The sequence below is a fragment of the Nanorana parkeri genome, unplaced genomic scaffold (assembly GCF_000935625.1).
Source record: "Nanorana parkeri isolate BGI_ZX_2015 unplaced genomic scaffold, ASM93562v1 scaffold180, whole genome shotgun sequence".
Lineage (NCBI taxonomy): Eukaryota > Metazoa > Chordata > Amphibia > Anura > Dicroglossidae > Nanorana > Nanorana parkeri.
Genome location: NW_017306448.1, coordinates 3,607,321 through 3,632,713, shown reverse-complemented (window position 1 = coordinate 3,632,713; position 25,393 = coordinate 3,607,321). Strand labels below are relative to the sequence as shown.

The following is a 25,393-nucleotide window of genomic DNA, read 5'->3' as shown; positions in this document are numbered from 1 at the left end:
AACGGCACTCCAGAGGAAGCCAAATGGTACCCCACTTGAAGAAGATAGTGATAAGTTTTTAACAAGATTCTCTCTTTAGCTCTGTAGAGTTTCACAACACTGGCAGTAGGATAGGTAAGTATGAACTGTTTGTTTTCCATGTAGCTGCAGGCAACAGGGTCACTTTACACATGAATTCCAGACAAATAAAAAAAACAAAACAGATAAATGCAGTTATATAATAATTTAAAGAAATCTAGGCAGATATGAAAGCACAAATTAGTGCAGCTTATTACATCATTAAATGTATTTTTTTTAAAGCAAGCAGTGCAGGTACCTGAATATAACCTGGTATCAGCCTCCACCAGTCTCTGCACAGGGCTGGACTGTGAGAGTTAGAAAGAGCACAAGGAGACAATTAGTTAATGTGCTGACAAGAAGCGTGCTGATAGAAGGAGAAAGCAGAGTGACACAGGCTGGGGATGGATCCAGAGGACACGTGTGAAATGATCCTGGCCAACAGAGTGAGGACATCTAGCAGCAAAAAAAATGGATTGGGCACTGTCAGTGAATGTTTGTTCTGGGGGGTCATTAGTTCTTGATCCAGGGGCTCTGTTTGGCATCCCTGCTTGCCAGGAGCTCTCGCTCTGCTTGCTCTCGCTATGCTTGCCAGGGGCACAGCTTTGCTTCTGGCAACCAGTGACATCAATGAACTCAATGGGAAGGTGGACAAAGTGTCACAGGTTGCTAAGAACTTTTAGTAACCTGGAACGCTGTGGCCGCCCCCAATGAGATGCCGCCTGAGGCAACCACTCAGTCTGCCTCATTATAGGAATGGCCCTGAGTACAGGAGAGAAGCCTGTATAACTGTATGGTTTGGCTGAAGTTAAGCTTTAAATCTGCCCTTAGACATTTGTTACAGAAATGAATAGCCCCATCGTAAGATTTCCCCTCACCTCCTGTTGCAGTGGCAGAGGTCAAATTCTGGATTTCCCATCATTTTCTCTCCCAGTGACAGTAGACCCAGGTCACCAGGACAAACATAGAGGGCAAATCTCCACAAAGGGAACAAGATCAGTGATACAAACCTGACAGGGGCTCTAACCCGTCCCCACTCTATACAAAACTAAATAAAACATTTTGGCTAGAGTTTTGTTTTAAACTGGTGCTGACTACACATGACCTGACCACTCAGACTTCCCTACAATCATTTCTACGGCGGACCCCTTTAAAGCGTCCTGGCAGCTCAGAAAAATACAGCAAAAACTTGACAACGATAGTCCCTTCACATCATTTGAGACTTTCTGCAGTCAGTCAGGGCAAACAAGAGCTCATTTTATATTTCAATGCATGCAGGGCCCTTTGATTGAAATAATACGTTTCCTTTGATTAGTGGAAGTATATTTACCAAATGCTCCACTTTTCAGATTCAGGAATGGTTATCTCTGTTTCTTAAATGGCAAGAAGAATACAGCACCTCATTTTAAAATTGTAAATCTATTTATATGCTAATGTCTCTGTGTTCCTTACCACAAATAGCACCGGTGGTGTTAGACAATTTAATCACATACATGGATTAGGCAGGAATGGGAAATGCATCTCATTTTTTTGCTCAGGTATTTTTTTTTTTTATATTATATGAATCTAAACTGTTTAATTTGTCTGTTCTGCCAATCATGGTTTCTGATGGATTATGTGTTTTCTGTTCTGAACATGGGCTGGATTATTATCCAAAAATGACTATCCCATTACGATGCAATATTTTTATTTTCATATTGATTAACACTAGAATTGTACTTTTTGTCTGGCTGGAAAGTTCTTGGTTTGACAACCTGTACAGCCTTTCTTAAAGTGACATTAAAGTCACATCCTCCCCCCCCGCCAATGCTGCTTTAAGGATTTACCTTAAATCATGCCTCTTGATCTGATCATGTTCTTCTTTCCTGTAGTTTTCAGGAGTCCCTCCAACGCTGGTGCCGGTCTCTGATCCAGCGCTGACTGTTGTGTCCCCTGTGTCCCACGGTGTCTGTGCATGTGCATGCTGCCGGGCTGCTTGCATTTACTTACCCTGTGTCTCTCCTCTTCTCCGGCTGAAGATCTCTACTGCTCACCATGATCTTTCGTGGTGCCTGAGAATCTTCAGAACTTCACAATTGTTTCCAAGAACCACCCGCACTCCTTACGGTCTGCAACCTTCCAATGGTGGTGGTGCTCTGGTGATCACACGTATGGCGCTTCTCATTAGCTTCTAATGACATGCCGTGACATTTTTCAATAAACATATCTAAGAGATATTGAATTTATCTGTGTGTGTGCCGGTGACCGGTTGAGCCTCTTCAGAACTTCAGACGGGAGCGTGCGGCGGAGACAGAGGTAAGTAATTGACTTTTTGGTAACTTTTTTTTAAAATGTTTTTTTTCATATATTTATTGCTTGCTAGCAGTAAATATATGCAAACCCCCTGAAACAAACCCCCCGGACATACTGGTGTCTTCCCGTGACCCAAAGCTCAGTATATAGCGAGCTCAGAATTCTGTCTCTGCCTCATGTGTGTGTGTTTGTAGCCCAGTCAGCAAGCACAAGCACTGAGATGTGGATGGAAGGAGAATGAGCTAAACAGAAAAGATGGTGGCATTGGGGATGAAGATTTCCTGATAACCGTAGAAAACAGCACAACTTTACAAAGGAAGATTTCACTACAGGTGCACTTTAAAGGTTCTGCATGGGCAGAGCACAGGTTTTCTTTAAACATAAAGGCATAATACATTTTTTTTGCTGCTGAAGTTATCCTTCCATGATGGGGAAAACAAAAGATTACACCATCAGTGAAATAATTGTTTAATCAAATTAATCACAGTAAACAATCAGAAATATACAATCCATTCTTGAAAATAATAAAATGTATTTATTTTGAACCTCTAGTGCTTCTTCTATTTGTAATCTTTGTTTACTGGACTATATCGAACTGCACATAACGCACAATACTTACTTCTGTTTACTCTTCTGTTTCAATCAGTGGGATTTCAGATTTGATGTGAGGGAATATTGAAATCCTGTCTTCTCTATTTGTTTAAGCCTTTGTCATGCAAATCATTCATTAAAATGATGGTGGGTACGGATTATTTGTACAGCTACACTGTTCTCCTTGAATTAAAGTAATATTTGTTTTGTAAAACTACGGATCTCTGTCATGTTGATTGCTTTTTCATATCTTTATCTTTATTTCTGTTTTTTTTTTAGAATGATCAATTTTTCATACATTTGGTCTTTAAAGCTTAACTCCCGAAATTTAAAAAAACTCCCCATGGAGTGGGGCCCACCTGCACTGCAGGGATTAAATGTTTGGTTTTTACTAGGGATACAGGAATAAGGTTTAACACTTACCTTTTTTCTCGCTCTGGCAGGCCACTTCCATTAGGGATGTACCGATACATAGTATTTGGGCAAGTACTCACACTCGCCCAAATGATACCGATACCTTCCCCTTTATACCGGAACGTCAGAGGAAAATTTCATTACATGCCGCCCGGCATGTCATTGGTTGCCCGAGAAGCCGGCTCCATGCCAGCAGAAGCGCCGGCATTGGTACTCGGTATATAAATTTGCATTTTACTCTTGCAGTGGATTCCTGTCGCATTGGAAGGTAAATTGCGAACTTTTGCCAGGTCCCACTGCACGGGCATTTTTATTTTTATTCTCTGAGTTCAGTTTTAAACCAGAACTCCAGCAAAGGGGCCAAATATAAAGCGTATAGGCCCAGTTTTACCTTTAGGTGGGTTTGTAATTGTGTTTAGCCAGTGCTAGCGCAAGGCTAGTTCCATGACCTCCACCACAGCAGCGGCACAGTTAGTCAAGAACAACCCCCAGCCTTCTGGTTGCAAAATTAGGAGTGGCAGCACTATGTTAAGTCATCACTCTCTACTCCTGTCAGCATTTGTGTCTAAAAGCCCAATTCTGGCCAATTTATTTTTCCTTTTAATTTTTGGGTACATTAAGGAAGGGCTAAAATCGCTGACAATTCTTAAACTTTAAATTTAAAGATTTTGTTTGATGGGCAATTTATATTTGTTTGATCTGGATTCATTTTTCAAAAAGTTTGAAAGTTTAATACTACTTTACTTGTTTAAGTGTACTTTAGGTCAAACTGTTGGGGGTCCAGTGAGGGCTTTTTAGGTGTGGGGTTGAGCAGTGCAGGTTTTAGAGTGGTTAGGTGGGCCTCAGAAAAATATTTAGCAACTTCCTTTGTGTTAACCGCTTCAAAATAGGAAAGTATTGGATGTGGTGGTAGATATGGTATGTTTGGTGGGGGAGATATATTGGCACAGTGGAGATCTCCTGTTTTTTAAATGATTGGTGATCTCTTGGTCAGTGAGTAAGTTAGTGAGTGGAGGTAGTCGGGGACAAAATACAGAGTAAAATGTAGTAAAGAGTTAATAAGGACTTGATTAGATGAAATGGGTCTGTTTGACAGCATGGAGAAAGGAATTATAGTTTAGAAGGGCAAATTTATATACAGAGAGTTCTTGCAGGGACTTATTTTGTGCCATAGTCACTCAAGATCATGGTTATGTCTTTTGAGACTTCTGGTGTGGTCTGTTTGCCAGGGTTGTATCAGTTGGGGCCTAAATCTGTGTGTAGTAAGGAGAGCAAGTGTTTCCAGAGAGGATGAGAATGAGCTGTTGTAGACAGAAAGAATAGGTTAGGGCAGGATAGAGGTTAGATATATTCATAGAGATCGTCTGTAGTAGAATAGAATAGAGAAGTGTTAATAGGAAAAAAAAGTTTAGGCTGGAGTTATAGACCAACCTTTCTCAGCCAGGGTGCCATGGCATATTGGTTGGGGGGGGGGGGGGTGAAGACTGATGTGAAAAGGGCTCCTGATGTAAAGGGTTAACTCTGATATGAAAGTGGAGCTCCTGATGTGAAGGGGGGCTACTGATGCAAAGGGTAGTTCTGATGTGAAGGGGAGGGAATCTTGAAGGGGCACTTCAATGTTGAGGGAGAAACCCACCTTATTGTGCGTCTTTGTGTGGGGATCCCCTTAAAATCCATGACATTTTAGACTGGGTGCCTTTACATTTTGCATACTTCTAAAGGGTGCTGCAACTAAAAAAGGTTGGGAAATGCTGTTATAGACATTCAGCATATGGCATTTTAAGAAAGAGAGGTCAGCTCTTTATTTCCCTCAGCATTTAGGTTTCCTATAATGAGAAAAATTAAATATAAAAAGTGTGAGCATGTGGGCAAAATCTTTATGAGTGACAGTCACTGCTCTCTGCAGGGACAGGATCGAGAAGTGAGCGAGCGACGGTATGTGTTTTTGCTCACTTCCCGATCTACTGAGCCGACGTGTGACAGTTTCATTGTCACACGTCGGCTTGAACTATGAGGCTGAGTGATTTTCACCTCATAGTTCTCCTTTAACTTGGGCCTGCGCTTTCAGAAAATATATGGTTTGGGGGGTCTTTTACAAACGCTAGCAACGCAGCAGTTGAAAATCAAATCAATAGGAAAAAATTGCAGAAAATTCAAAAATAGATTGGCCAGCTGATTTGAAAAATGTTCCGGAGGGCTTGGCAGCGAAAGGGTTAAAGAGCGACTATAAAGGACTGCCTGGCAGCACAATGACACAATTATGTTCATTAAATTGATCACATTCACACCTAAAAGACATTATTAAAGGAGAACTATGAGATGAGTGATTTCCACTCACCTCATTGTTCTAGCCGACCTGTGACAATGAGACTGTCACAGGTCGGCTCAGTAGATCGGGAGGTGGGCGAACAAATATAACACATACCAGGTTCGCTCACCGCTCGATCCTGTCACGCCTCTCTGCCGTGACAGGGGAAGGGCTGGATTCCCCTCTCCCCGCTCCGATCTGCGCGGGTACAGCTGGCTCTGCCTCTAGATAGGCAGAGCCAGCTGTCACTCACGCAGCTGGGCGGATCCCGTCATCTACGTCGGGATCCGCTCCGGCTGCAGCATCTCAGTATACTGCTGGCTGTGTCCTCCCGTTACCCTAAGGAGAACTATGGGGAAAAACACTGACCCCATAGTTCTCCTTTAAGACACTAGATTCCTTCTGAACTAACTTGAAACATCCATTTGATTCATCAGAATAGTTCGCTACAGAAATGTTTTGCTGATGGGCTCTGAAAATGTATTTTCAGTTCTACTGAATGGAAATGACAGGTCCTCACTATCAAATGCCACGGGAGATAAAAAAAAAGGTCAGGACTGACATGAAACTGTGCATCTCAGGGAACAGGTGCTCTCTTCAGACTGATTCTGTTATCAGCCATCAGGTTATACTGTATATTCACATCTGCTTTCATCCATGGGAAGAAAGGCAAAGTTCTTGTAAGGTGCTGCAGCTCAGTACTGCAGATCATGTCCATAAAGCAGCTTTGGATAGATTTTCCTGGCGGTCTGACTTCCCCAGACATGTCAGTGTCTGAGCCTTCCCTCCTGCCTGCTCTGTAAGCACTAATGTCTGCATAGTACATGCATATACAGTATGTTTTTACAATAAAGGCTTATGAGAAGGACCTTTTGGTGACCACATATCCCATTTTGTTGGCACCTTAAAAACAAAAGTCTAAACATTTAAATTTAGTGTTAGATAAAGTAAGGGAGGGTTATAACCCCTGTTAACATTTTTTTTGCCATCTCTGTCCCATTGGGGAGATTTCCCTTCACTTCTTGTCAAATAGCCACAACAGGAAGTGAGAGGAAATCCCTCCAAAGTGAGGGAAATCCCTGGTGGTCAGTGGAGTCACCAGAACTAGTGTGCCCATGGAAGATTTCCCATCTATTTCTGTTCTGCTGACAACCCACAATTTGGACTTTCTTTCTCTTTCTGTGATAAAGGTCACCAGGACAAATAGAGAGAGTGAATCTGCATAATAGGGACACACAGCAGTAAAGACTTGACAGGTGCTCTAAAACCTTTCATTCGATCCAAAACTAAAAAAAAAAAAGGTTTGGCTTCAGTTGCACTTTAACTCTCATATTTGCGCGTTTGCGAGTACAGAAGGATTCATTTGTTTAAACTTGCTGTACAAATCAACTGGGCATAGTGACTTATTATTATGAGACAGGCATGTAAATATAGCAACCAACTATCCCTTGTATGGAGGGACTGTCTCTCTTTTGTGTCCTTGTTTTTAACTTGATGAATAAATCATAATAATAAAATGTATTATTGAACTATAAAAAGTGTTATACCTCGCTGAACGTTTCATCCAACCTCTAAGTTATTCCATTTGCTAGTGAGTATAATGGAAAAGTGGTGCTGAAAAAAAAGCATCTTTGGGTTTAATCAATTATTTTTTGTATATTATTTCTTTGTGATCCGCAGAACTGGGGGTACAGCAGGGAAGTGTCCTTTGCCTACGTACTCTGTACAAAAAGGTGTCCCTATTTCTAACCTCAGAAAGTTGTGCGGTATATAGACTATTTAAGAAATATCTTGATTATTAGACATGTGCACTGCCAAAAAATTCGTTTAGTTTCGTTTTAAATTCGGATTTGCGTTATTTCGTTTTTCGGGATTCGGGTGTGAAAGTCAATTCGGATTCGGACGAAATTCGTTAGCGGTAGTTCGTTCGAACGTTCGTTTCGTATTCGTTTCGTTCATTCGTTCGTTCGTTTGCAGCAAAGTGACATTTGAGGGGGAAATTTTTTTTTCTCCTTCTCTAATGTCACTTTGCTCCAACGAACGAAATGAATAAGAAACGAACACGAAACGAACGTACGAATGAACTACCGCTACCGAATTTCGGAAACGGAAATTCGGATTTGTTTGCATTCGTTATATCTGTAATTCGGAATTCGGATACATCCGAATGTCCGAATTTTTGAAAATGCGTCCGAATTTCGATTCGGAACGAAACGAATCGCACATGTCTATTGATTATTAATGTTTGCACTTTGTCTTTGTAGTATCCAAGATTTCCATAATTAGTAGTATCCATATTTCCGTTTGCTTTATATATATGTTGATTTACAAATAAATATCTATATAAAAATATAACAACGAGTATAATAGTGTGACTTTGTGGTCATCCACATTGTTTTAAGCATTAAGGTACAAAAGTATTCGTATTTGTATGCACTTCTGTCCATTCATAGCTTATGTGGATAAATTCATTTATATTACATAAGAGGTTTATAAAACCAAATTGGGACATATATATATTTTTTACACTAGTTTGTAAGGAAATAATTTGGGATATTATCTTGGTGTGGCACTTTGATTCACAGTGCGACACAATGTATCCATTCTCAATAATATAATTATATTATTTTAGTGTTGCTGCTATCACGCATTTGGCGCGGGGTTTATTCAAATTTGATATATTGTTTTTTGAATTTGGCATTGGTAGCTATGGTTATCTTCTGTATGTATTGATAACTATGCTAGTTGTTATGGGATATCTGCAGAATCAGCTGTGTCTATGCTATGCTGTGTCTTTTGATATTATGAGCTGCTATAGCACATAGAAATTCCCACTGAGAAGTGGATTGGTGGTTGACAGCAGAAGTGTAGACCCTGCATCTAATGTTCTATGTTTGATTCTGACATCAGCTGGTGCTCCCTAAATAAATTGCATTTTTTAGTAGATATTGTCAAATATATTTAGTACTTTATAAATGTATTGTTGTTTCGGGGGGATGCATGGTATGTTGGATTACTATCTAACGTGTATTCTTTTTTCCTTATATGCAGGTTATCCTGATACTCACCAAGTATTACCATGCTGACATGGGGAAGGTTCTAGAGAGCTCCTTATGGAGGTAGGAAATATTACATTATTTTCTATGACTTCTGCTCAGAAGACTTAGAATGCTCTAATTTCTGACTGTTTCATTGGGAATGTATAAATAAAGAAAAAGAGTGATAAAAATAAATGTTATTTAAAGTAGAAGCAAAGACAGCAGTATGCGCAATTCAGCAAAGAAACCCCGATTACATGATTTAAAATCCTTTACTTAATAGTAATCATGTACCTAAAGCTACACCCTCCTCTCCTTTACATCCAAGGTAGGTGCCATCTTAGCCTCTATTTGGATTGTAGTTGCCATGGTGCTACACATGTGATCAGCTATGATACAAGTCATTTGAGGGCCTGAACTTTTGGATGAGGGCTTGACAGTTGGCAAGCCTTTAAAATAACTGTTTTGGGAGACAGTTAAATTGGTGGGACAAGTTTGGAAAATAAACTGTGAGAGTAATATAAATTGCCTTATAAAATTAGGGGACCTGATCTTGCTGGTCAGCTTCCTATTTCAAAAGATGCAGCCAAGGTAAAAGGGATTGCGGCAGAGGTCACATGACTCTGAGAAAAGGTTCACATGACACGGGATGGTACTATTCTGCCCATCAGCCTTTATGATCTAAGCATGGATTGGAGAGGTTCGGATGTCACTGGAGGGTTCCAGTTAATGAAAGTCGAGGATCAAAGACATTTTATTTCAATCAGCGGCGTAACAATAGCTATAGTCGCCCAGGCGGCTGCTGTGGGGGGTCTGGAGTAGGAGGGGACCCTATTAAAGAGGTTGTTAAGGAAAAGTAAACTGTAAAGTGACCAGTACAGAGTTAAATTCAGAATTTAGGATCATGACTAGTCAAAGATCCCTCCTCTGTGCAGCAAGAAGCATTTGCTTAGCTGTCTTAGCAGTGTAGATGTATTGCCTTCTGAACTCTTGCTACAGACTGAAATTAATCCTGTGTGCTTAATGTAGTCACAAATCCCCAAATTCTTCTAAAACCCTATCGGACAGCTGCTATTATTATTATTGCTACTACAGCTATACAGTATCTTTTATCTAGAGAACAGGTCCTTTGTAGTGTATTGACTATGCTCACAGCTCTCCTGCTGCCTGTCCTTGATTAAGCCATATTCTGTGTTCAGATTAATGCCACATATTGTCACAGTTGATACTGCAAGCTGCTACAGTAAGAGTTAGCTGGGTGGCCTACAAAATTTGCTATGGGGTCCCATGATTTGTGCTTATGCACTGGATTGTGGTGCCACAACCACAGTCTTGAAGAACTGCACTGTTACCCGATTGAGACAGAGATTTAATGACTAATAGATCAATCATGATGCCTGGAGAGGGATAAAATGGTAAGGTACATCAATTAGGCATAATTGATGTCCCGTACCTTTGCCTTGCCTTAGATATGTGTCCCGTACCTTTAGATATGTGTATTTAACTTGCTTGTATGTACTTGTATGCACTTCATGTGTATGTGCTTCAAAAGTATTGCACTCTAGAAAGATATAGAACACTACAGTGGTGTTACAAGGGGGTGCGGCCTGCACCCGGGTGTCACCATTGCAGGGGTGACACCAAAATGACTAACAGTCATTTTGGTGTCACCCCCCTTCTAAAAAGTCGGGCACCCGACCTCGGGACGCCCCTGGAACACTACATTTCCAACTTGATCTTACCATTGGACAAGATGCTAATACATGTCTTCACACATCACAACTCCAACAATGCTTATTATAACCAGGTACCTTTCTACCTTTTTCAGGCTGCCTCCTTATGGGGACGCCCTTGATTATAACACTATTCATTCTTTCTCTAGCTGTACACAGATATAGAACCTGATACCTCCAATATGACCTGTCCACTGGCATGATCAGTTATAGCACACTACAGTAAACTCGCTGTTATCCGGCATCCACAGGGATTGTTAGATTCAAGATAAATGTTTCTGGTTGCTTTAGAGTTACTATTGAAAATAGATCTAACTATTGCCATACCCCACACTATACCATAACATAAACTCTGTATTGACTTCATATTAATATTGAAATGCAGTAATCAAAAGCAAATTAAGACAAATGGACACACTTAAAAAACATTAAGACAAATAGTCACACGGTCATTTCCAGGATAATACATGCCGCAGAACCATAAGTACACAGGGGATTTTTTTTCTGGTTAGATGAGTGTTCTGGTTAGTTGAATACCGGATAACAGAGAGTTTACTGTACATACAGACTTAGAGCATCATACCTCCAACATGGCCTGACCATTGTAAATAACAATGATATAAGCATATCAGACAATATACAGACTTAAAACATAATACCTCCAACATGACCTGACCACTGAATATAATCTTAATTCAATTTTATTAGACAAAATACAGATTTAGAACACAATACCTCCAACATGACTTTACCACTGGACATAATCATGATGCAACTGTATTAGACAATATGCAGACTATATGATATGATATTTCCAATATGATATAACCGCTAGAAATAATAATAATAATAATAATAATATAACTCCGCTGTTTAACCAGCTAGAATGTCTTATGTGTTTACTTTATGAACTAAGAGATATTACTATATGCTGTTTTTCTGTGCGATAAAATTATCATTTCAATGAGCAAGCCTTTGAAAAAGGACTTGAGAAAACTCTGAACTATTATATCATTCAGTTGCAGTTACTCTGAGACTGTTCCATGGCCCAGCAGTAAATGTAGACCTTCTCATGAGAGTATAGTATGTTTTTAGTCTTAATGGCCTTTCATAGTTTTCTTTGGTTGCTTTAGCCTTGATTCTGCCCATTATTCTATGTCATGGGGATTTTCCACTATTTCATGCAGAACATTGCTAGCAGATGTAACAAGCCATTCACAGAACACATTGTGGAATGTTGCAGGCTGTGTAGTCATAGGAAAGGCATATGAAGGTTCGCAGAGGAAGGACATTTGTACACCAACGCCGGCTTTTCACAGGTTCTAGCCTTCTGTTCCCCATAAACTGGCATTCCATTTCTTTGTGGTGCTGGGGTTTTATGATTAGTTTCATATGTGTGGAAATGTATAACAAAAGCAAACACATGTTTAAAAATATTTTACAGACTTGGGATGCATAATAGCATTTTTCTGTGTGTGACAGCATTCTTTGGACTATAAAGCAAAACATGAAAAATGTTCTGTTGTGTTAAACAATTTTAAACTGTATTACATTGAGGCAAAAGACATAAAAATTGGAGTGAGAGAGGAGAGAAGAGGAGAGAAAGATCGGGGGAGGATGAGAAAGAGGGGAAGGAAGAGAGAGAAATCAAGAGGAAGAGAGAAAAAGAGAGGTTGAAGGAGGAAGAGAGGTAGAGAGAAATAAAGGGAAGAAGAGGGGCAGAGAAATTTGGTGGGGGAGGAGGGTAGAGGGTATAAGAGAGAGAAAGAGGAATAAAAGAGATAGAAGGATGAGAGAAAGAGAGAGGAGAGGGAGAAAAAGAGAATGAAAAAAAGAGAGATAGAGAGAGGAAGAGAGAAAAAAAGAAAAAAGAGAGACTGAGGAAGAAAGAAATCATAAGCAGAAGAAGAAAGAGACTGAGGAACAGAGAGATAGAGGCAAAAAGAGAGAGACTAAAGAAGAGAGAAGTAGAGGGAAGAAGAGGGAGAAAGAGATGGAGGGAAAAGAGAAGGAGAAAGTGAGAGATAGAATAGTGAGGAGAGAGGGGGGAAGAGAGATAGATGACCAAAGAGGTACCTTAGATGAAAGAAAAAAAGAAAGAGAATGATAAATAGAGAGAGGAAGAAAGTATGAGAGGGAGAAAGACAAAAATGAAGATAGGCTATCTTTGCTGACCTCTTTCTAAAAATACTAAGGTCCCTTCGGCCTTAGTATGCGGCCCACGGTCAGATCATCTATTCATAGATCCCCTGCTGATTGAAAAGGGGTTACACCATTGTGCCATCCGGGTCCATCCAGTTTTTTCCCCATCGCAAGAAAAAAAACTTTACTTACCGGACCCATGTTGGTCTATGGTCCATAGACTAACATTGGGTTTCCTATAAGGTCCGCCTGTCAGCTTTTCAGCCAGACCTAATTGGAAGTCCAATGTTAGTGTAAAAGCACTCCTATTGTCTGGCTGTCTCTGAATTGAGTGTTTTCCAAGCCATTGTCCCAAAATAAACATGCAGCAAGTGAGATGAGGACTCCTAATTTGGATGCTACTTCTGGACCAGTAATTGAGAAACTACTGATGTCACTGGATGCGCATTATAACCAGACAACTAGCATTTTCATACTTTGAGGTCAGCAGTAGCAGCCTTTCATTATTTCTCTTGGTACAGGTTTACTTTATGAAAGCCAATAATGAAGTGCTGGATCCACTGTGTTTCCCCTGTCAGATGACGGACCAGATTGTGTCTCGATGCCTCCAAGCCAAATCCATTTTGGCCCCGATCTCTCCCCTTGGCTGTCTGTGAAAAGCATGACAGCCTGGCCACACATCCTGTACTGTTGGTGGGGGTGACCAGAGCGCAGAGTACTCCTATTAAAACTTCTGCGCATCGACTGACACAAGAAGATTGGGCATTTACAAGTCAAAAGAATATTACTGATGCCCTTCATTGTGTCACTGAACCCCACCCACAAGAGCTCATGTGCACCTCTATGACAAGTAGTCCATTAAACTGCTGATACATTTCGAGCAGTAGCTTGGGATCTTGCTGCTTGTAATTCCTCAGTTTAAAATGTCTGACTTTTGATGCTGCTGCACTGCATCATGAAATTGCAACTTTCAGATAGATTTAATAAAGCACTGAACTACCCTTTTATTTAATTCTACAGATTATTCTGTTATCTGCCCAGTACCTATAACCTGTATTTATATAAAGGAACCTGGAGTTTAGCCTTAAGTCTTTTCATTCTGGAAGGCATGCCTTTGTAATGATCTTTGTGCACACTCTCTCTCAAGCATTCTACTTAAGCATTTAGCTTAATAATCCTATTAATATTGACCTTTCCGTGGTCCCTGGAACTTCTTTGAGAAAATCCGGGAAAAAAAAGTATACTTTAGCTCTGTCATTACTTCATCCTCAGCTTTTTTTTCTGAGTAATTTGCAGGATGCTATTTAGAACATCCTTAATTGCTCCTTATTAACTTGTGCTGAACATTAACAGATATTAAAATGTGTCACACGTGTTTCTGGTTATTCTGCTGTATAATCAAAATAATTTTAATTATCTTGCTTGACAATTTCTTTCAATAATATACACCTGCCTACACCCATCACCACCAGCGCTGCAAAGAAACAAAATTGTCATTAGGCACTAGGCAGTAGAGAGGGCAAGGAAAATATGAGTAGAAACCTGTAGTAACCAGGGATGGCAACATTTCTGATATTTCTATGAAATATTGGCAAAATTTGCAGTCAGTGGGGAAAATAAAGTTAAGGTGGTTTAACTACTTTCTGTCTGCCCACGACAAGTGCTTTGGTGCGGGTCGCCGTACATGTACGGCGTTTTTTCTTCTGCTCGTGTGTGCAGGACACAGTAAAGTTTTAACCACTTGATGAACGGGATGTTTATACCCTCTTCCCATCCAGGCCATTTTTCAGTATTCAGCTCTGCAGTAGTTTGACTGACATTTATTCCGTCATGCAGCGCTGTACTGAAATTAATTTTATACCATTTTTTTGGGGACAAATAGAGCTTTCTTTTGGTGGTATTTAATTACCACTGCGGGTTTTATTTTTTACTATATAATGAAAAAAGTACCGAAAATTCTGGAAAAAAACCTGTTCTCCCTATGTTATGTTATAACACATTTATTATTACCCAAATTTTTGGTAACATATAAAAGGCGGGGTCATGTCGGGTAAATAAACACCAAACATGTCAAGCTTTAAAATTGCATGCGCCCGCAAAATCGCAAAAAACTACCATACCCAAAATTGGGCATAGACGACGCTTTAAAAGCTTTTACCGCATGTTTGCATGTGTATGTTGGGGTGGGGACTTTACTTTTTTTTTTAAATGTATTGCTTTTTTTTGTGACTGTAATTTGTTTAAACCTTTTTTTCACTTAACTTTATTGCTATCACATAGGGGGCTAACAAGCCCCCTATGTGAGAGCCAATTTTCAGTGACAGGTCCTCTTTATGGAGATATCAGGGGCCTTTAAGACCCCTAATGTCACCTAGGGACCCCCAGAGAAGCTGATGAAGCAGAAATCTCCGTTTGATCTTTAGTCACAGAGCTGCTGTGCTGGTCCCGGGCTCACACTGGGCACTGCGGAGCTTGGGATCGCCAGCAGTGGCTGCGAGGGAGGGGTGCACACCCGCACGCATATTACAAGCGATTGGGCATCTCTACAAGCGATTGGGCGTCTCATTAGCAAGCGCTTTCGGGGCCACACAGGGTCCCACTTGTCAGGCTCAGAGATGGTAATCTCTGCGCCTGACAGGGACTCTGTGTGGCCCCGAAAGCGCTTGCTAATGAGAGACAGCATCTGTCAATAAATGAGCATCTAATTGCTGTTATTATTGTTGTTGGAGTGCTGGTGACATCTTCCTTTTCGCCGGGACTCTGTTTAAACTTGTAAAGCCGACCTTACAGAAAATCCACAGGCACAGTGAGTCACTTGTATTGCAGCTTAACTGTCATACTGTCCTGTCTATATTAGGGGTAGAGGGAGACTCTTGAGCTGGGGTCCAAGACATCATCAGCAAGCATGCAGGGAGCGCTCATTCCCTTCACCTAAAACAAGAAGTCCATTTTAGGTGGAAGCCTTCTTTAGGTTTGCAGTAAGATTTATTTTTCCATTTTGTGTTCATTTAAGTGACATTAAAGTCAAAAGTCCCCCCCACAATGCTAATGTAAGTACTTACCTTAAATTATGTTTCTTAACATAATTTAAGGTAAGTCATATTCTTATTTACTTTTCAGCTGTCCCTCCAGCGCTAGTGCGGGTCTCTGATCCAGCGCTGACTCTTCCTGTCCTGCTCTTTTCTCATGTCCCACGGTGTCTGTGCAGGTGCATGCTGCTCCATAGACTCACCTTATGTCTCTCCTCCTCTCCCGGCCGAACATCTGAAGTGTGCATGCACCCGCCCCAAGATCCTTTGTGGCCGCTCGAGACTCTTCAGATGTTCGGACGGGAGTGCGCAGCGGAAAAAAAAAAAGTTTTTGCATATATCTACTGCTTGCTAGCAGTAGATATATGCAAAAAAACGTGAGGGTTTAATAACTCTTTAATGTCATTTGTTGGTTTGCTTTGAGCAGCAGAAATTTCACACCGGACCTCACAAATACACTGAAATTCCAATCAGCAGCTAGGTTTGCCAGATGCTAATTGTCTAATTGTATCTGCTAAAGCATCTCCTTGATGCACGCATGGAAGTTATCGGGCAGAGCATTAAAAGCCTCTATTTATTTGCTGCACCCACCCGTTATCTGGGCAGTCAGTCGCGCGTCTGCGAGGAAGCTGTTTTATGCCCGACGTTGCTACGAGGGGCGAGTAAAGTGAAATACATTGAAGAAGAAAGCCAGCAAAAATATACACATGGCAATTTATTTCCTTCTCATTGAATATGACAATTTAGCGTTGAAGGAAAGTTTCATATTATTCAGGTTCGTTCTCGGTGGAAGCCGTTAGTAAAGACGGTAATGCATCATATAGGAGATGACAGATCACTTTTATCGTAATAAGGCTGCGGATGAAGACAGAGGGTGCCTAAGGACACCGAAAGGAATAGAGCTGGAGGGGAGGTGGGCTGGGACTGCTAGGTGAGAGACTGGAGGATGCGCTGGAGGAAGGGATACGGATCTGATAAATATTGGAGATTTTACCTGACCTTAAAGCTGAATTCCATCGCAGCCCCTCCCCCCCTTCCCGTACTACAAAGGTTAAATGCTGATTAAGTCTAAAGGTAAAGTAATAAGCTGTAACACTTTAAAGGTTATCTATGGTCAAAAACTAAAAATAAATATGCATTTCCATATTAAATTTCTGTAAGTTCTATCCCACTCCTAATAACCATATTGATCTAGAGGTTTGTACACTTACTTACTGAAGATGCCCACAGGATGTACTTCCTCAATGCACTGACACCATTTCACTCAGCCCTGTGAATATGGACTTTCTTGTGTCACCACTCTAACTAAAACTTGTTAAAGATGTCACCAGCACACCATATTGCAGTGAAGAACACGTCTGTTTATTGACGCTTCATGTCAAAATAAATAGCAACGTTTCCGGGGCAACACAGGGTCCCCTTCATCAGGCTTGAAATGACGACGTGGCATCTGCGGTCACTTCGGGCACCCACGCTGAGAGGGATACCCGGTAAGGAGTGCAGCAGGATTCTGGAATACATACCAGCCGAACTAAACCCGCCGGCTGAACTACAACTCAACATCTGAACAATGTAACATTATCATTGATTGCTGAAAGCAATGCATGATGGGATATGTAGTCTTGAGAAATTGAGATTGCATCACATAAAGCAGCAAGGAAAGAGATGCAAAGCACACTGGGAATCCAGGAAGTTGATGAAAGTGATGGGTGGACGGAAGGCAGTACACACTACATAAAAGGGATTTTTTTTCAAGTACGCTTTGATTGCATTATTAAAAACAACACTGGTATGTATTCCTATTATAATGCTGATATTATAATAGGATAGTATATGATGGGACTCCTTTAATAACTTATTTATCGTGTAAAGAATGTAAACATAGACACCCCCAAAATAATATTCAAAATAACATGTTCAGATTCTCTTAGTGAGGACACATTGACACTCTAAGCTAAACTCCTGTTTTTACAGAGAGGACACATTTACCAGAACACATGCTGCACTGTAAGTGGAAAGGGAAACTTAGTTACTTCCTGTCAGTTGCACACTTGTTCCCTCAGTGATGAGTGTCCTCCTTTCTATTGCAGTTCATATTAAAGCACCCTAATTTCACCCAACCCCGATCGCACTGTGGAGTTTATTCGTCAGGAGTGCAACAATCGCTCCCTGTGCTGGTTCTAACAATACCGGGTTTCCTGATGTAGATGTGTCAGAACATTTTGTATTGTATGCAGTGTTCTTTGTATTGTTATTAATGTTTTGTTCCTAGCTGGCTAGACTTGTCATGGGTCTGTGCATTTTCCTACTTCACAATTAACAAAAAAAATCCATTAGCCACCTGGTCTTTTAAATAGACACGAAAATTGTCCCATGCAGCAGCTGGAAATTGCTTCCATTTTGTGCTTTTTGAGTCATTACTTTCCAAACAGAACAACATTTGTTTTGGATGACCATTCTTCATAAGGAGGCACCATGTTTGCTTGCAGACGGTCATGGGCCAGTTGTGGTTTTCTTGAATGCACCTCTTAATCAAGGATCTTCTGCATTGGGCTATTTGACCAGATACCTAGGTGACTTGGCAATTAATCAGTGTCAAGTGAGGAATACTGTGCCGTGATGGTAGTTGTTGACTATGGCTATACAGTTCAATGATTCCAAGTCAACTATGAGTAATTAGCTGCTATGCAGTATGCTGCAAGATGAAGTGAGTACAGATGGTTGTCTGCCTGCCCACTTTACTGCCCAGAGCCAGCTCAGCAGAACCAGCCTTTCTGATTACTCACTCAATGTGGCTGTTGATTTGCTTATTTACATGCGTGCCTTTGTTGTTCCTTATGTGAGATACTTCATCCTGTTTTGAGTTTCCTTTTGGCTTAGCATAGGCATGAAAGTGGTTTATAAAATTTAATTTCATTTAGTCATGAAAATTCCTGGCTAGTTTATATAGTATGCTGACTGTATGATGCTTCAGGTGTGCCACCTAATGTGTGCCAATAACATTGGCAAGTCCCATTTGTTACCAGCTAGGTCAGTAAAATAGCAGCCAGGTTCGTTACCCAAGAGCCCCCCCCCACACACACAAAGCTAAGACCTGGCCACGGATAATTTTAGTCTTGTGTTACAATCTTTTGGGCTGCACAATTCACAAAACCATTTAGAGACTGTAAACACCTATGTGCTTCAATGTACTCCCCATGACAAGAGGAGACAGGAACAAGGGCAATTTGCCTTCACTCCCTGGCAGGCACATGCACTGAGAAGGAGGTCTGTTCTCAGTGGGTGCCCCTTGCTCTCCTCCATTCAAAAAGGCTGCTATTGGAAGGAGGAGAGAGCAGAATGGCAGCTGGAGGACGGAGCACCAGCAAGCTCCCAGCACCCTGCTCTTCACATGAGAACACTGCGCCTGGGGCAGGTACCTCCTGCCTCCACCACTCATGCCCTGGCCCTGCTGGTGTGGTGGATTGTGAAGTCTTTGTTGCATTATTGGGTAGCAATAAATCGGTTCTATCCAGGTCAAATCTTGGTTTAATTTGCTTATTTTTTTTAACATATTAGTTGGCCAGATGTATCTTGACATATTTTGTATGTAACTACAGGTCCATATAAACGATATTTTAATTGCTACAACAGAAATAAACTGAATAGAATAAAAGTCTTGCTTCTCATCTCTAAATGTTGCAAGCTATTTTTAGAACTTACATATTAGGTGACCCCCGGCTTCAGTGTGGCACAAAAATGCTATTAAAAATTCAGTGATTACTGTGACCAGTAATTGATTTTCAGTCAGTCACTTCTTAAAACCATGTTTCTGAGGATGGTGTGTTCAGTTATTTGCAGAAACCCACACTAAACTGTCATGGGCTAGTGATTTAGGATTTTTTTTTTCCGTGGCCTTATCTGTAACTTTACCACATGCTGTAGAGCATGTTTTCTGAAATTCGGCCAAAATCAATTTATATGACACAATTTCATCTGGCTGAGGAATGCTAGATAGGATTAGAATCTTGACATAACTTGGAAGGAGCACAAAACAGCTGCGAGGATTGAAGTGTCACGCAGAGTGCCGAGGCCGCCGGGCACTCATGTGTATCAGAACTGCTCCAGTGTCCTCAGAGCAACATGGCTCCCAACCTCGATATTTTTTTAAAACATTTTCTTTTGCAAATCATGCTGCTATTTAATGAAACAGCTTGAGGTTTTGGAAAGCAAAGATCAAAAGGACAGATTAAAAATAGCATTTGTCATACTATTTGTCATATTTTCATTCTAATAGCATTTGTGTTTTAGCAATGTTTTAGCTGCAGAACCATTTTCACATGCAAATCATTTTGCAATTGCTTATGATAGTGATATATTTGTGAGGGGATTTGTTTTTGCGAGGGGGGGCACAAGGTTTTCTTTTGGCAATATTGTCATTCAAGTATTTAATTTTCTATATATTTTAAAGACAAACTAAATCATTTATTTTTAACAATTTGTATCTGCTGTTTTTCAATGCAAGCAGTCCAAAGCTAAATCACAACTTTGTCTGCTAATGTATGACTAGTCTGCTAAGCATTAGTTGCAAAAGAAAGCCTAGATTCAGATACTGAAACACACATTCTTTATTTTGCTGGCATAGAAAACATCAGTTTTCTTTCTATTGGCTAACCTCAGCTAATAGAAATGAAAGATAATTCCAGTCCATCAAGACAGAAGGGATGATGTCATTGTATCCAGGGAGAATGAAAGCAGACACAGACTACAAATCAGACCTTTTAATGTACAGGGGATTTTTACACAGAGTTTGTACAGCTGCTGTATATGGAATGCTAAAGAGCTGTGACATGAGAGAAGGAGCTATAAAGCACTTGAAGCAACCTCTGTCCACAGGTACTGTTATTAATTACCAGCATTGATATAGCACCAACAGTTTACACAGATAAACCAATCCTTTACCCTGAGCAATACCGATTTTGTTGTTCGACACCATATGGATAAAAACCATGTTTTCAAAAGACTTATAATTGGTACCAATTCACACAAGCCACTTGGTATACACTTATTGGGATTTTTCTTTTTTTTAACCAAAAACATTTAGCAATACAGAATACCAACAACTATAGAGGACTACAAATCTCAGGAATACATTATATAGCAACGCAGAATAATATGAAGCTACATACTCTGTGTTGCTCCAGGGTGGTGGCCTGATGTCTCCAGGGTCTAAGGATGGCTGTGCAGGGTCTCAGGATGGCTGTGTGGAGTCTCAGCATGGCTCTGATTCCGGGGATGCCCTGTTTGATAATATATCTGCATCAGTTCTCCTCCAGCCGTCGCTTATGTTTTATCAAACAGGACATCGTGGCATCCTTCTATGTCTGGATCCGCCCAGCTGTGTGAGTGACAGCTGGCTCTGCCTATCTAGAGGCAGAGCCAGCTGTACCCACCCCCTCCCGATCCGCCAGTCAGCGCTGGCGGATTGGAGCGGGGAGGGGGGAATGCAGCCCCTCCCCTGTCACGGCAGAGGGCTGTGACAGGATCGAGAGGTTAGTACAGAATAACACTTTTGGTGGGTTAATTGAAACCTTTTCATATATTTGTACATCAGACCAAAAAGGGAGAACTGAAGAGGGATTTGGTTCCAAATGAGGGACAGTTGGGAGGTATGTTGTTGTGGGGGTGGCAACTGTCTCCGAATTGTGTTCTTGCATTGTCACCCTGTCTCATGAGTGTTTGTTTAAACAGAGTTAAACAGCAAGCTTGGTTTACACACAGGTGCACCACAACACACACAACTAATATACTCTATATATAGTGGTTATATTATAACTCTTATAAAATGTTAGAAAAAACATCCTGTGAAAATGCTTTCATTGTTTTTGAGATACCATGATCCCAACCCCCCTTTATACCTGTGATAGTCTTTTTATAATTAGGAGCTGCATACCGGCATTTTCCTCCTCAGCATGTCCTAGTTGCATCAGGGAAAAAAATGTGCTCTCATAAACATGTAGGGTCCTTCTTATCTGTTTCTTTTGTCAGTCATGGTGATACAATGCTTGAGGGATGGGCACTAGCTCCAATGGTCTTAGGGCAATGTGGGCACAGACAACAAAATATTTGAGTTGCCTGGTATACACACTCCTCTGAGCTTCCGGGACTGAGGCACAATTATTAAGTTGTATTTCGAGATCTAAAAATGTTCTGGCAAATAGGGCTAGAACAAACTTCCTACCTTATTGCCTCTTTCCCCTCCATTCCTAACCCAGTTACAAACAAAATCAAAAGTCATAGCCAGTCAAGGCTTGTAGAAATAGAGGCCAGATTGACAGTAAGAGTCCTTCTGCCCATCTAGAACCAACAACTGGAAGAGTAGGACAAACTTCTGTTTGCCTTTTCTGTTTTAAGTGTTTGAACCCAGAGCGGGTCAACTGTAAGTGTGCAATACACTATTCTACCAACAAAATGCAGACATTGTACAAGGACATCAACTATAAGGAGCCTGTGAAATTTCCTGGTAAGCAGGGCGGCAGACTAGAAACTCTTGTAATGCATAGTGATGTGTAACTGGGAGCCACATGATGTGTGTGTAGACGTGTGCTGACCCTGGCAAGGCCTAGGTTGACTTTGCAGAAAATCTGCCCTGCAGAGGTTACAGTACAAATACTTATTGGGCTCCAAGTGAAGAGTGCACATACAATATTTCAGTGTAAAAAACATTAATCTCTGTGATAATGGAGACAGCACAAAGAAAAGAGAAGCCAATTGGTACCCAGCTGTCATTATTTTTGTAGGTTAGGAAATAAACAGAAGTGTCTACCTTTTTTTCAATGGGCCACACATATTATTTTCCTTCAGTATTTAACATGAGTGTCATTTAATTTCTCCAATGCTGGAAGCAAAATAAGGACATAGCTGCCTCATTCACCCAAAGGGCTTGCATGACTAAATAACCTTAATGTGATTGCTCACCTTTGGAAAGAATTTCATGAACAAAGCTGATATTTTTTTTTCATATAATGGAGCTTGCTTGTTTGAATTGATTCCATTTAATATAAATTGAAGGACAACTGTGGCCTGTAAAAAGCAGAACAATCAGTTAAATGTCAGGCGTTTCAATGTGTCGTTGATCCCTCCCGAGTGCACTTTTAAAATAAACACACAAGAGTGAGTGCACTGGAGAATAATAACGCTGAATGAGGGCTAGACCACTGCGGAGCTCCGGAGATTGTTCTGCTCTGTGTGACTTTATCATATGACAAAACTGTTCATTCATAACCTAGCACTTGCTCTTAATGGCTGTTTTATCACTCCGTTTCAATAAATAAGAAAACGCCTGGCCTTGCTGAGGTGTCACTTGGTCCAATAAAAATATCGCTGATGAAAAAATGAAATGCCACAATACTTTTAGATCCATAACATGGGAATAAAGATATTTAAACAGAAATACAGAACATTGCAGGGCTCAGCACACATCTCTCTGCTTTCTCATTTATTTGCTTTCATATAAAAGGCATTTAATATGCATCTGCAATGACAATAAAGTGCACTTGTGCTTTGCCCATGCAGGGCAATTCGTTGAGGTTGATTTATTAAAGGTAAATAGGGTGTTCACTTTGCAAGGGGATTTGCCCTTAGTTAGTGAAAGAATACTCAATCATGTGCAAGGAAAATACAAAAAAACTGTTTTTTTGCTTGCACATGATTCGATGATGGAAGTCAGAGGAATTCACCTCATTCACTAAGCTAAGGGAAAATTCCCTTGCAAAATGAAAATTTCCTTGCAAAGTAAACAGCCCATCTGCCTTCAGTAAATCAACTCTGATATGTTTGGTTTGAGCCCAATCCTAAAATCTCATATAATTATTATTATTATTATTCAGGACTTATATAGCGCCAACAGTTTGCGCAGCACTTTAAAATATAAGGAAGACATTACAATTACAATACAATTCAAGACAAGATGGTAAGGAGGGCCCTGCCCGTGAGGGCTTACAATCGAAAAGGGAGGGGCCGGTGATACATGAGGAGGTAGCTGTGTGGGGATGAATTGTTTGAGAATGTGATAGTTCAGTGATTAGTTTGAGGTGGGATAGGCTTCCAGAAGAGATGAGTCTTTAGGGATCGCCTAAAGGTAGTCAAGGTGGGAGATAGCTGGACAGATTGGGGTAAAGAGTTCTGGAGGATGGGAGAGACTCTAGAGAAGTCCTGGAGGCAAGTATGGGAGCAGATGACAAGGGAGCTGGAAAGCAGGCGATCTTGGGAGGAGTGGAGGGGACGGTTAGGGTGATATTTTGAGACAAGGTTTGAGATATATCCGGGGGCAGAGTTGTGGATGGCTTTATAAGTGATTGTTAATATTTTGAATTTTATCCTTTGGGCGAGTGGAAGCCAGTGCAGGGATTGGCAGAGGGCTTTACCATTGTAATGAAATTGCCAAAGTTGTTTTCAGTCTTTTTAAATTTGCAACTTTCATTAAAACAATGCCTGGGGATCCAGCCATGAAGCTCATTGTTCAGTCATGTCCTTTTTGGTGTGACAACAGTTTCCCATTTGTGCCCTTGTGTTGTCAGATTGTCACATGCTCCCCTGGTTGAGACTACAAGCGGCCTTGCCAGCAAACATTGCAATGGCATGGCCCGCGATTGTATCAGGAAGCCAGTTTAACGCAAAGTGACATAACTAGTACTTCTGGCTATGGAGGAGCATGTGACTCACTACCCTTGTTTCTACCTAACAGCGCCATACTTGCTGATTGGCTGCTCAGGCACTCAGCTGTCACATTAGGAGAGTTAGAGAGTCCTTAGACCTGTTGGACATGGAGCTTGCATAGGGCTTTATCTCATCTTTCATATAAGCTAAAGGAGTAGCAAGGGAGTCGTATATATTCAGCTTCAGGGGCTGACATTAAAGTAGACCTGTTACTTTGTCATGAATAAGCAAAGCACAGCTTCACTTTAAAGTTAAGAAGCTGCTGACCTGACTGTAATGCAGGCATCCACCGGTGCATGCAGGTAGCTTTACATGCCTACCCAAGTACTCCAGAGTCCCAAAGTACCAGGCACTTAATGATTGCAATGTTAGCTAACAAGATAGAGTGGCAAACATCATCAGTAGGTCATCAATACTAAAATCACTTAATGTAATGTGCATCCCACTGACCACATGTGAGGTCTAGGAGGCATGAGAGGGTTAGCTAGAGCTCGACTTAGAACTAAACTCAACATTTGGATAACTAAAATCCATGCAGGCACTACTAGGTGTCTACATAAAACAATCGCCAACAGAAAATGGAAGTCTTTAATCTGTTTGGTTTAAGGGAAGTGATATATAGCTCTTTTTGCAGTTAAGGTTTTTTTTATGCACATTGCCTCTCTCCAGATTCATGTGAGCCTCTTCTAGTGACAGTGACTCTGCATACATTTTACATTTCTCTTCAATGACTTTCTGCAGCAATTTATTTTTCCTTACAGATGACCTTTTTACGGATGCCAGTGACAAACAGACACAATACATCACCGTAATAATAGATCACATTGGTACTGGTATTATATTTAAAAACTATGTTCTTGTTCTGCATGAAGGAATCATAAAAATATGGAAAGCTTTATTTACAATTCTCCATCTCTCTGCTGTTTTATACTCCTATTTCTCCTTTGCCCAATAATGTCCCTGTCTCTAATAAAATCTGAATTCTGATCGGTTGCTATGGTTTACTGCCCATATTGCTGTTTCGGCAAAACCACTATTCAAAGTTTATCTCAAAGTGCTTGCCAAGAAAGTTAAAGAGGAACACAAGTCTAA

At 40.7% G+C, this 25,393-nt stretch overlaps 1 protein-coding gene across 1 annotated transcript in view; it reads left to right on the top strand.

Moving 5' to 3' along the window:
- Positions 1-8,719: 8,719 nt before the first annotated feature.
- The window catches only part of SORCS2 (sortilin related VPS10 domain containing receptor 2), a 513,810-nt gene continuing 497,136 nt past the window's right edge, over positions 8,720-25,393 (top strand). Inside the window, exon 1 of the mRNA XM_018554989.1 lies at positions 8,720-8,781. Coding sequence (XP_018410491.1) covers positions 8,750-8,781 — 32 coding nt within the window. The 5' untranslated portion in view covers positions 8,720-8,749. The remainder of the gene's footprint in view (positions 8,782-25,393) is intronic.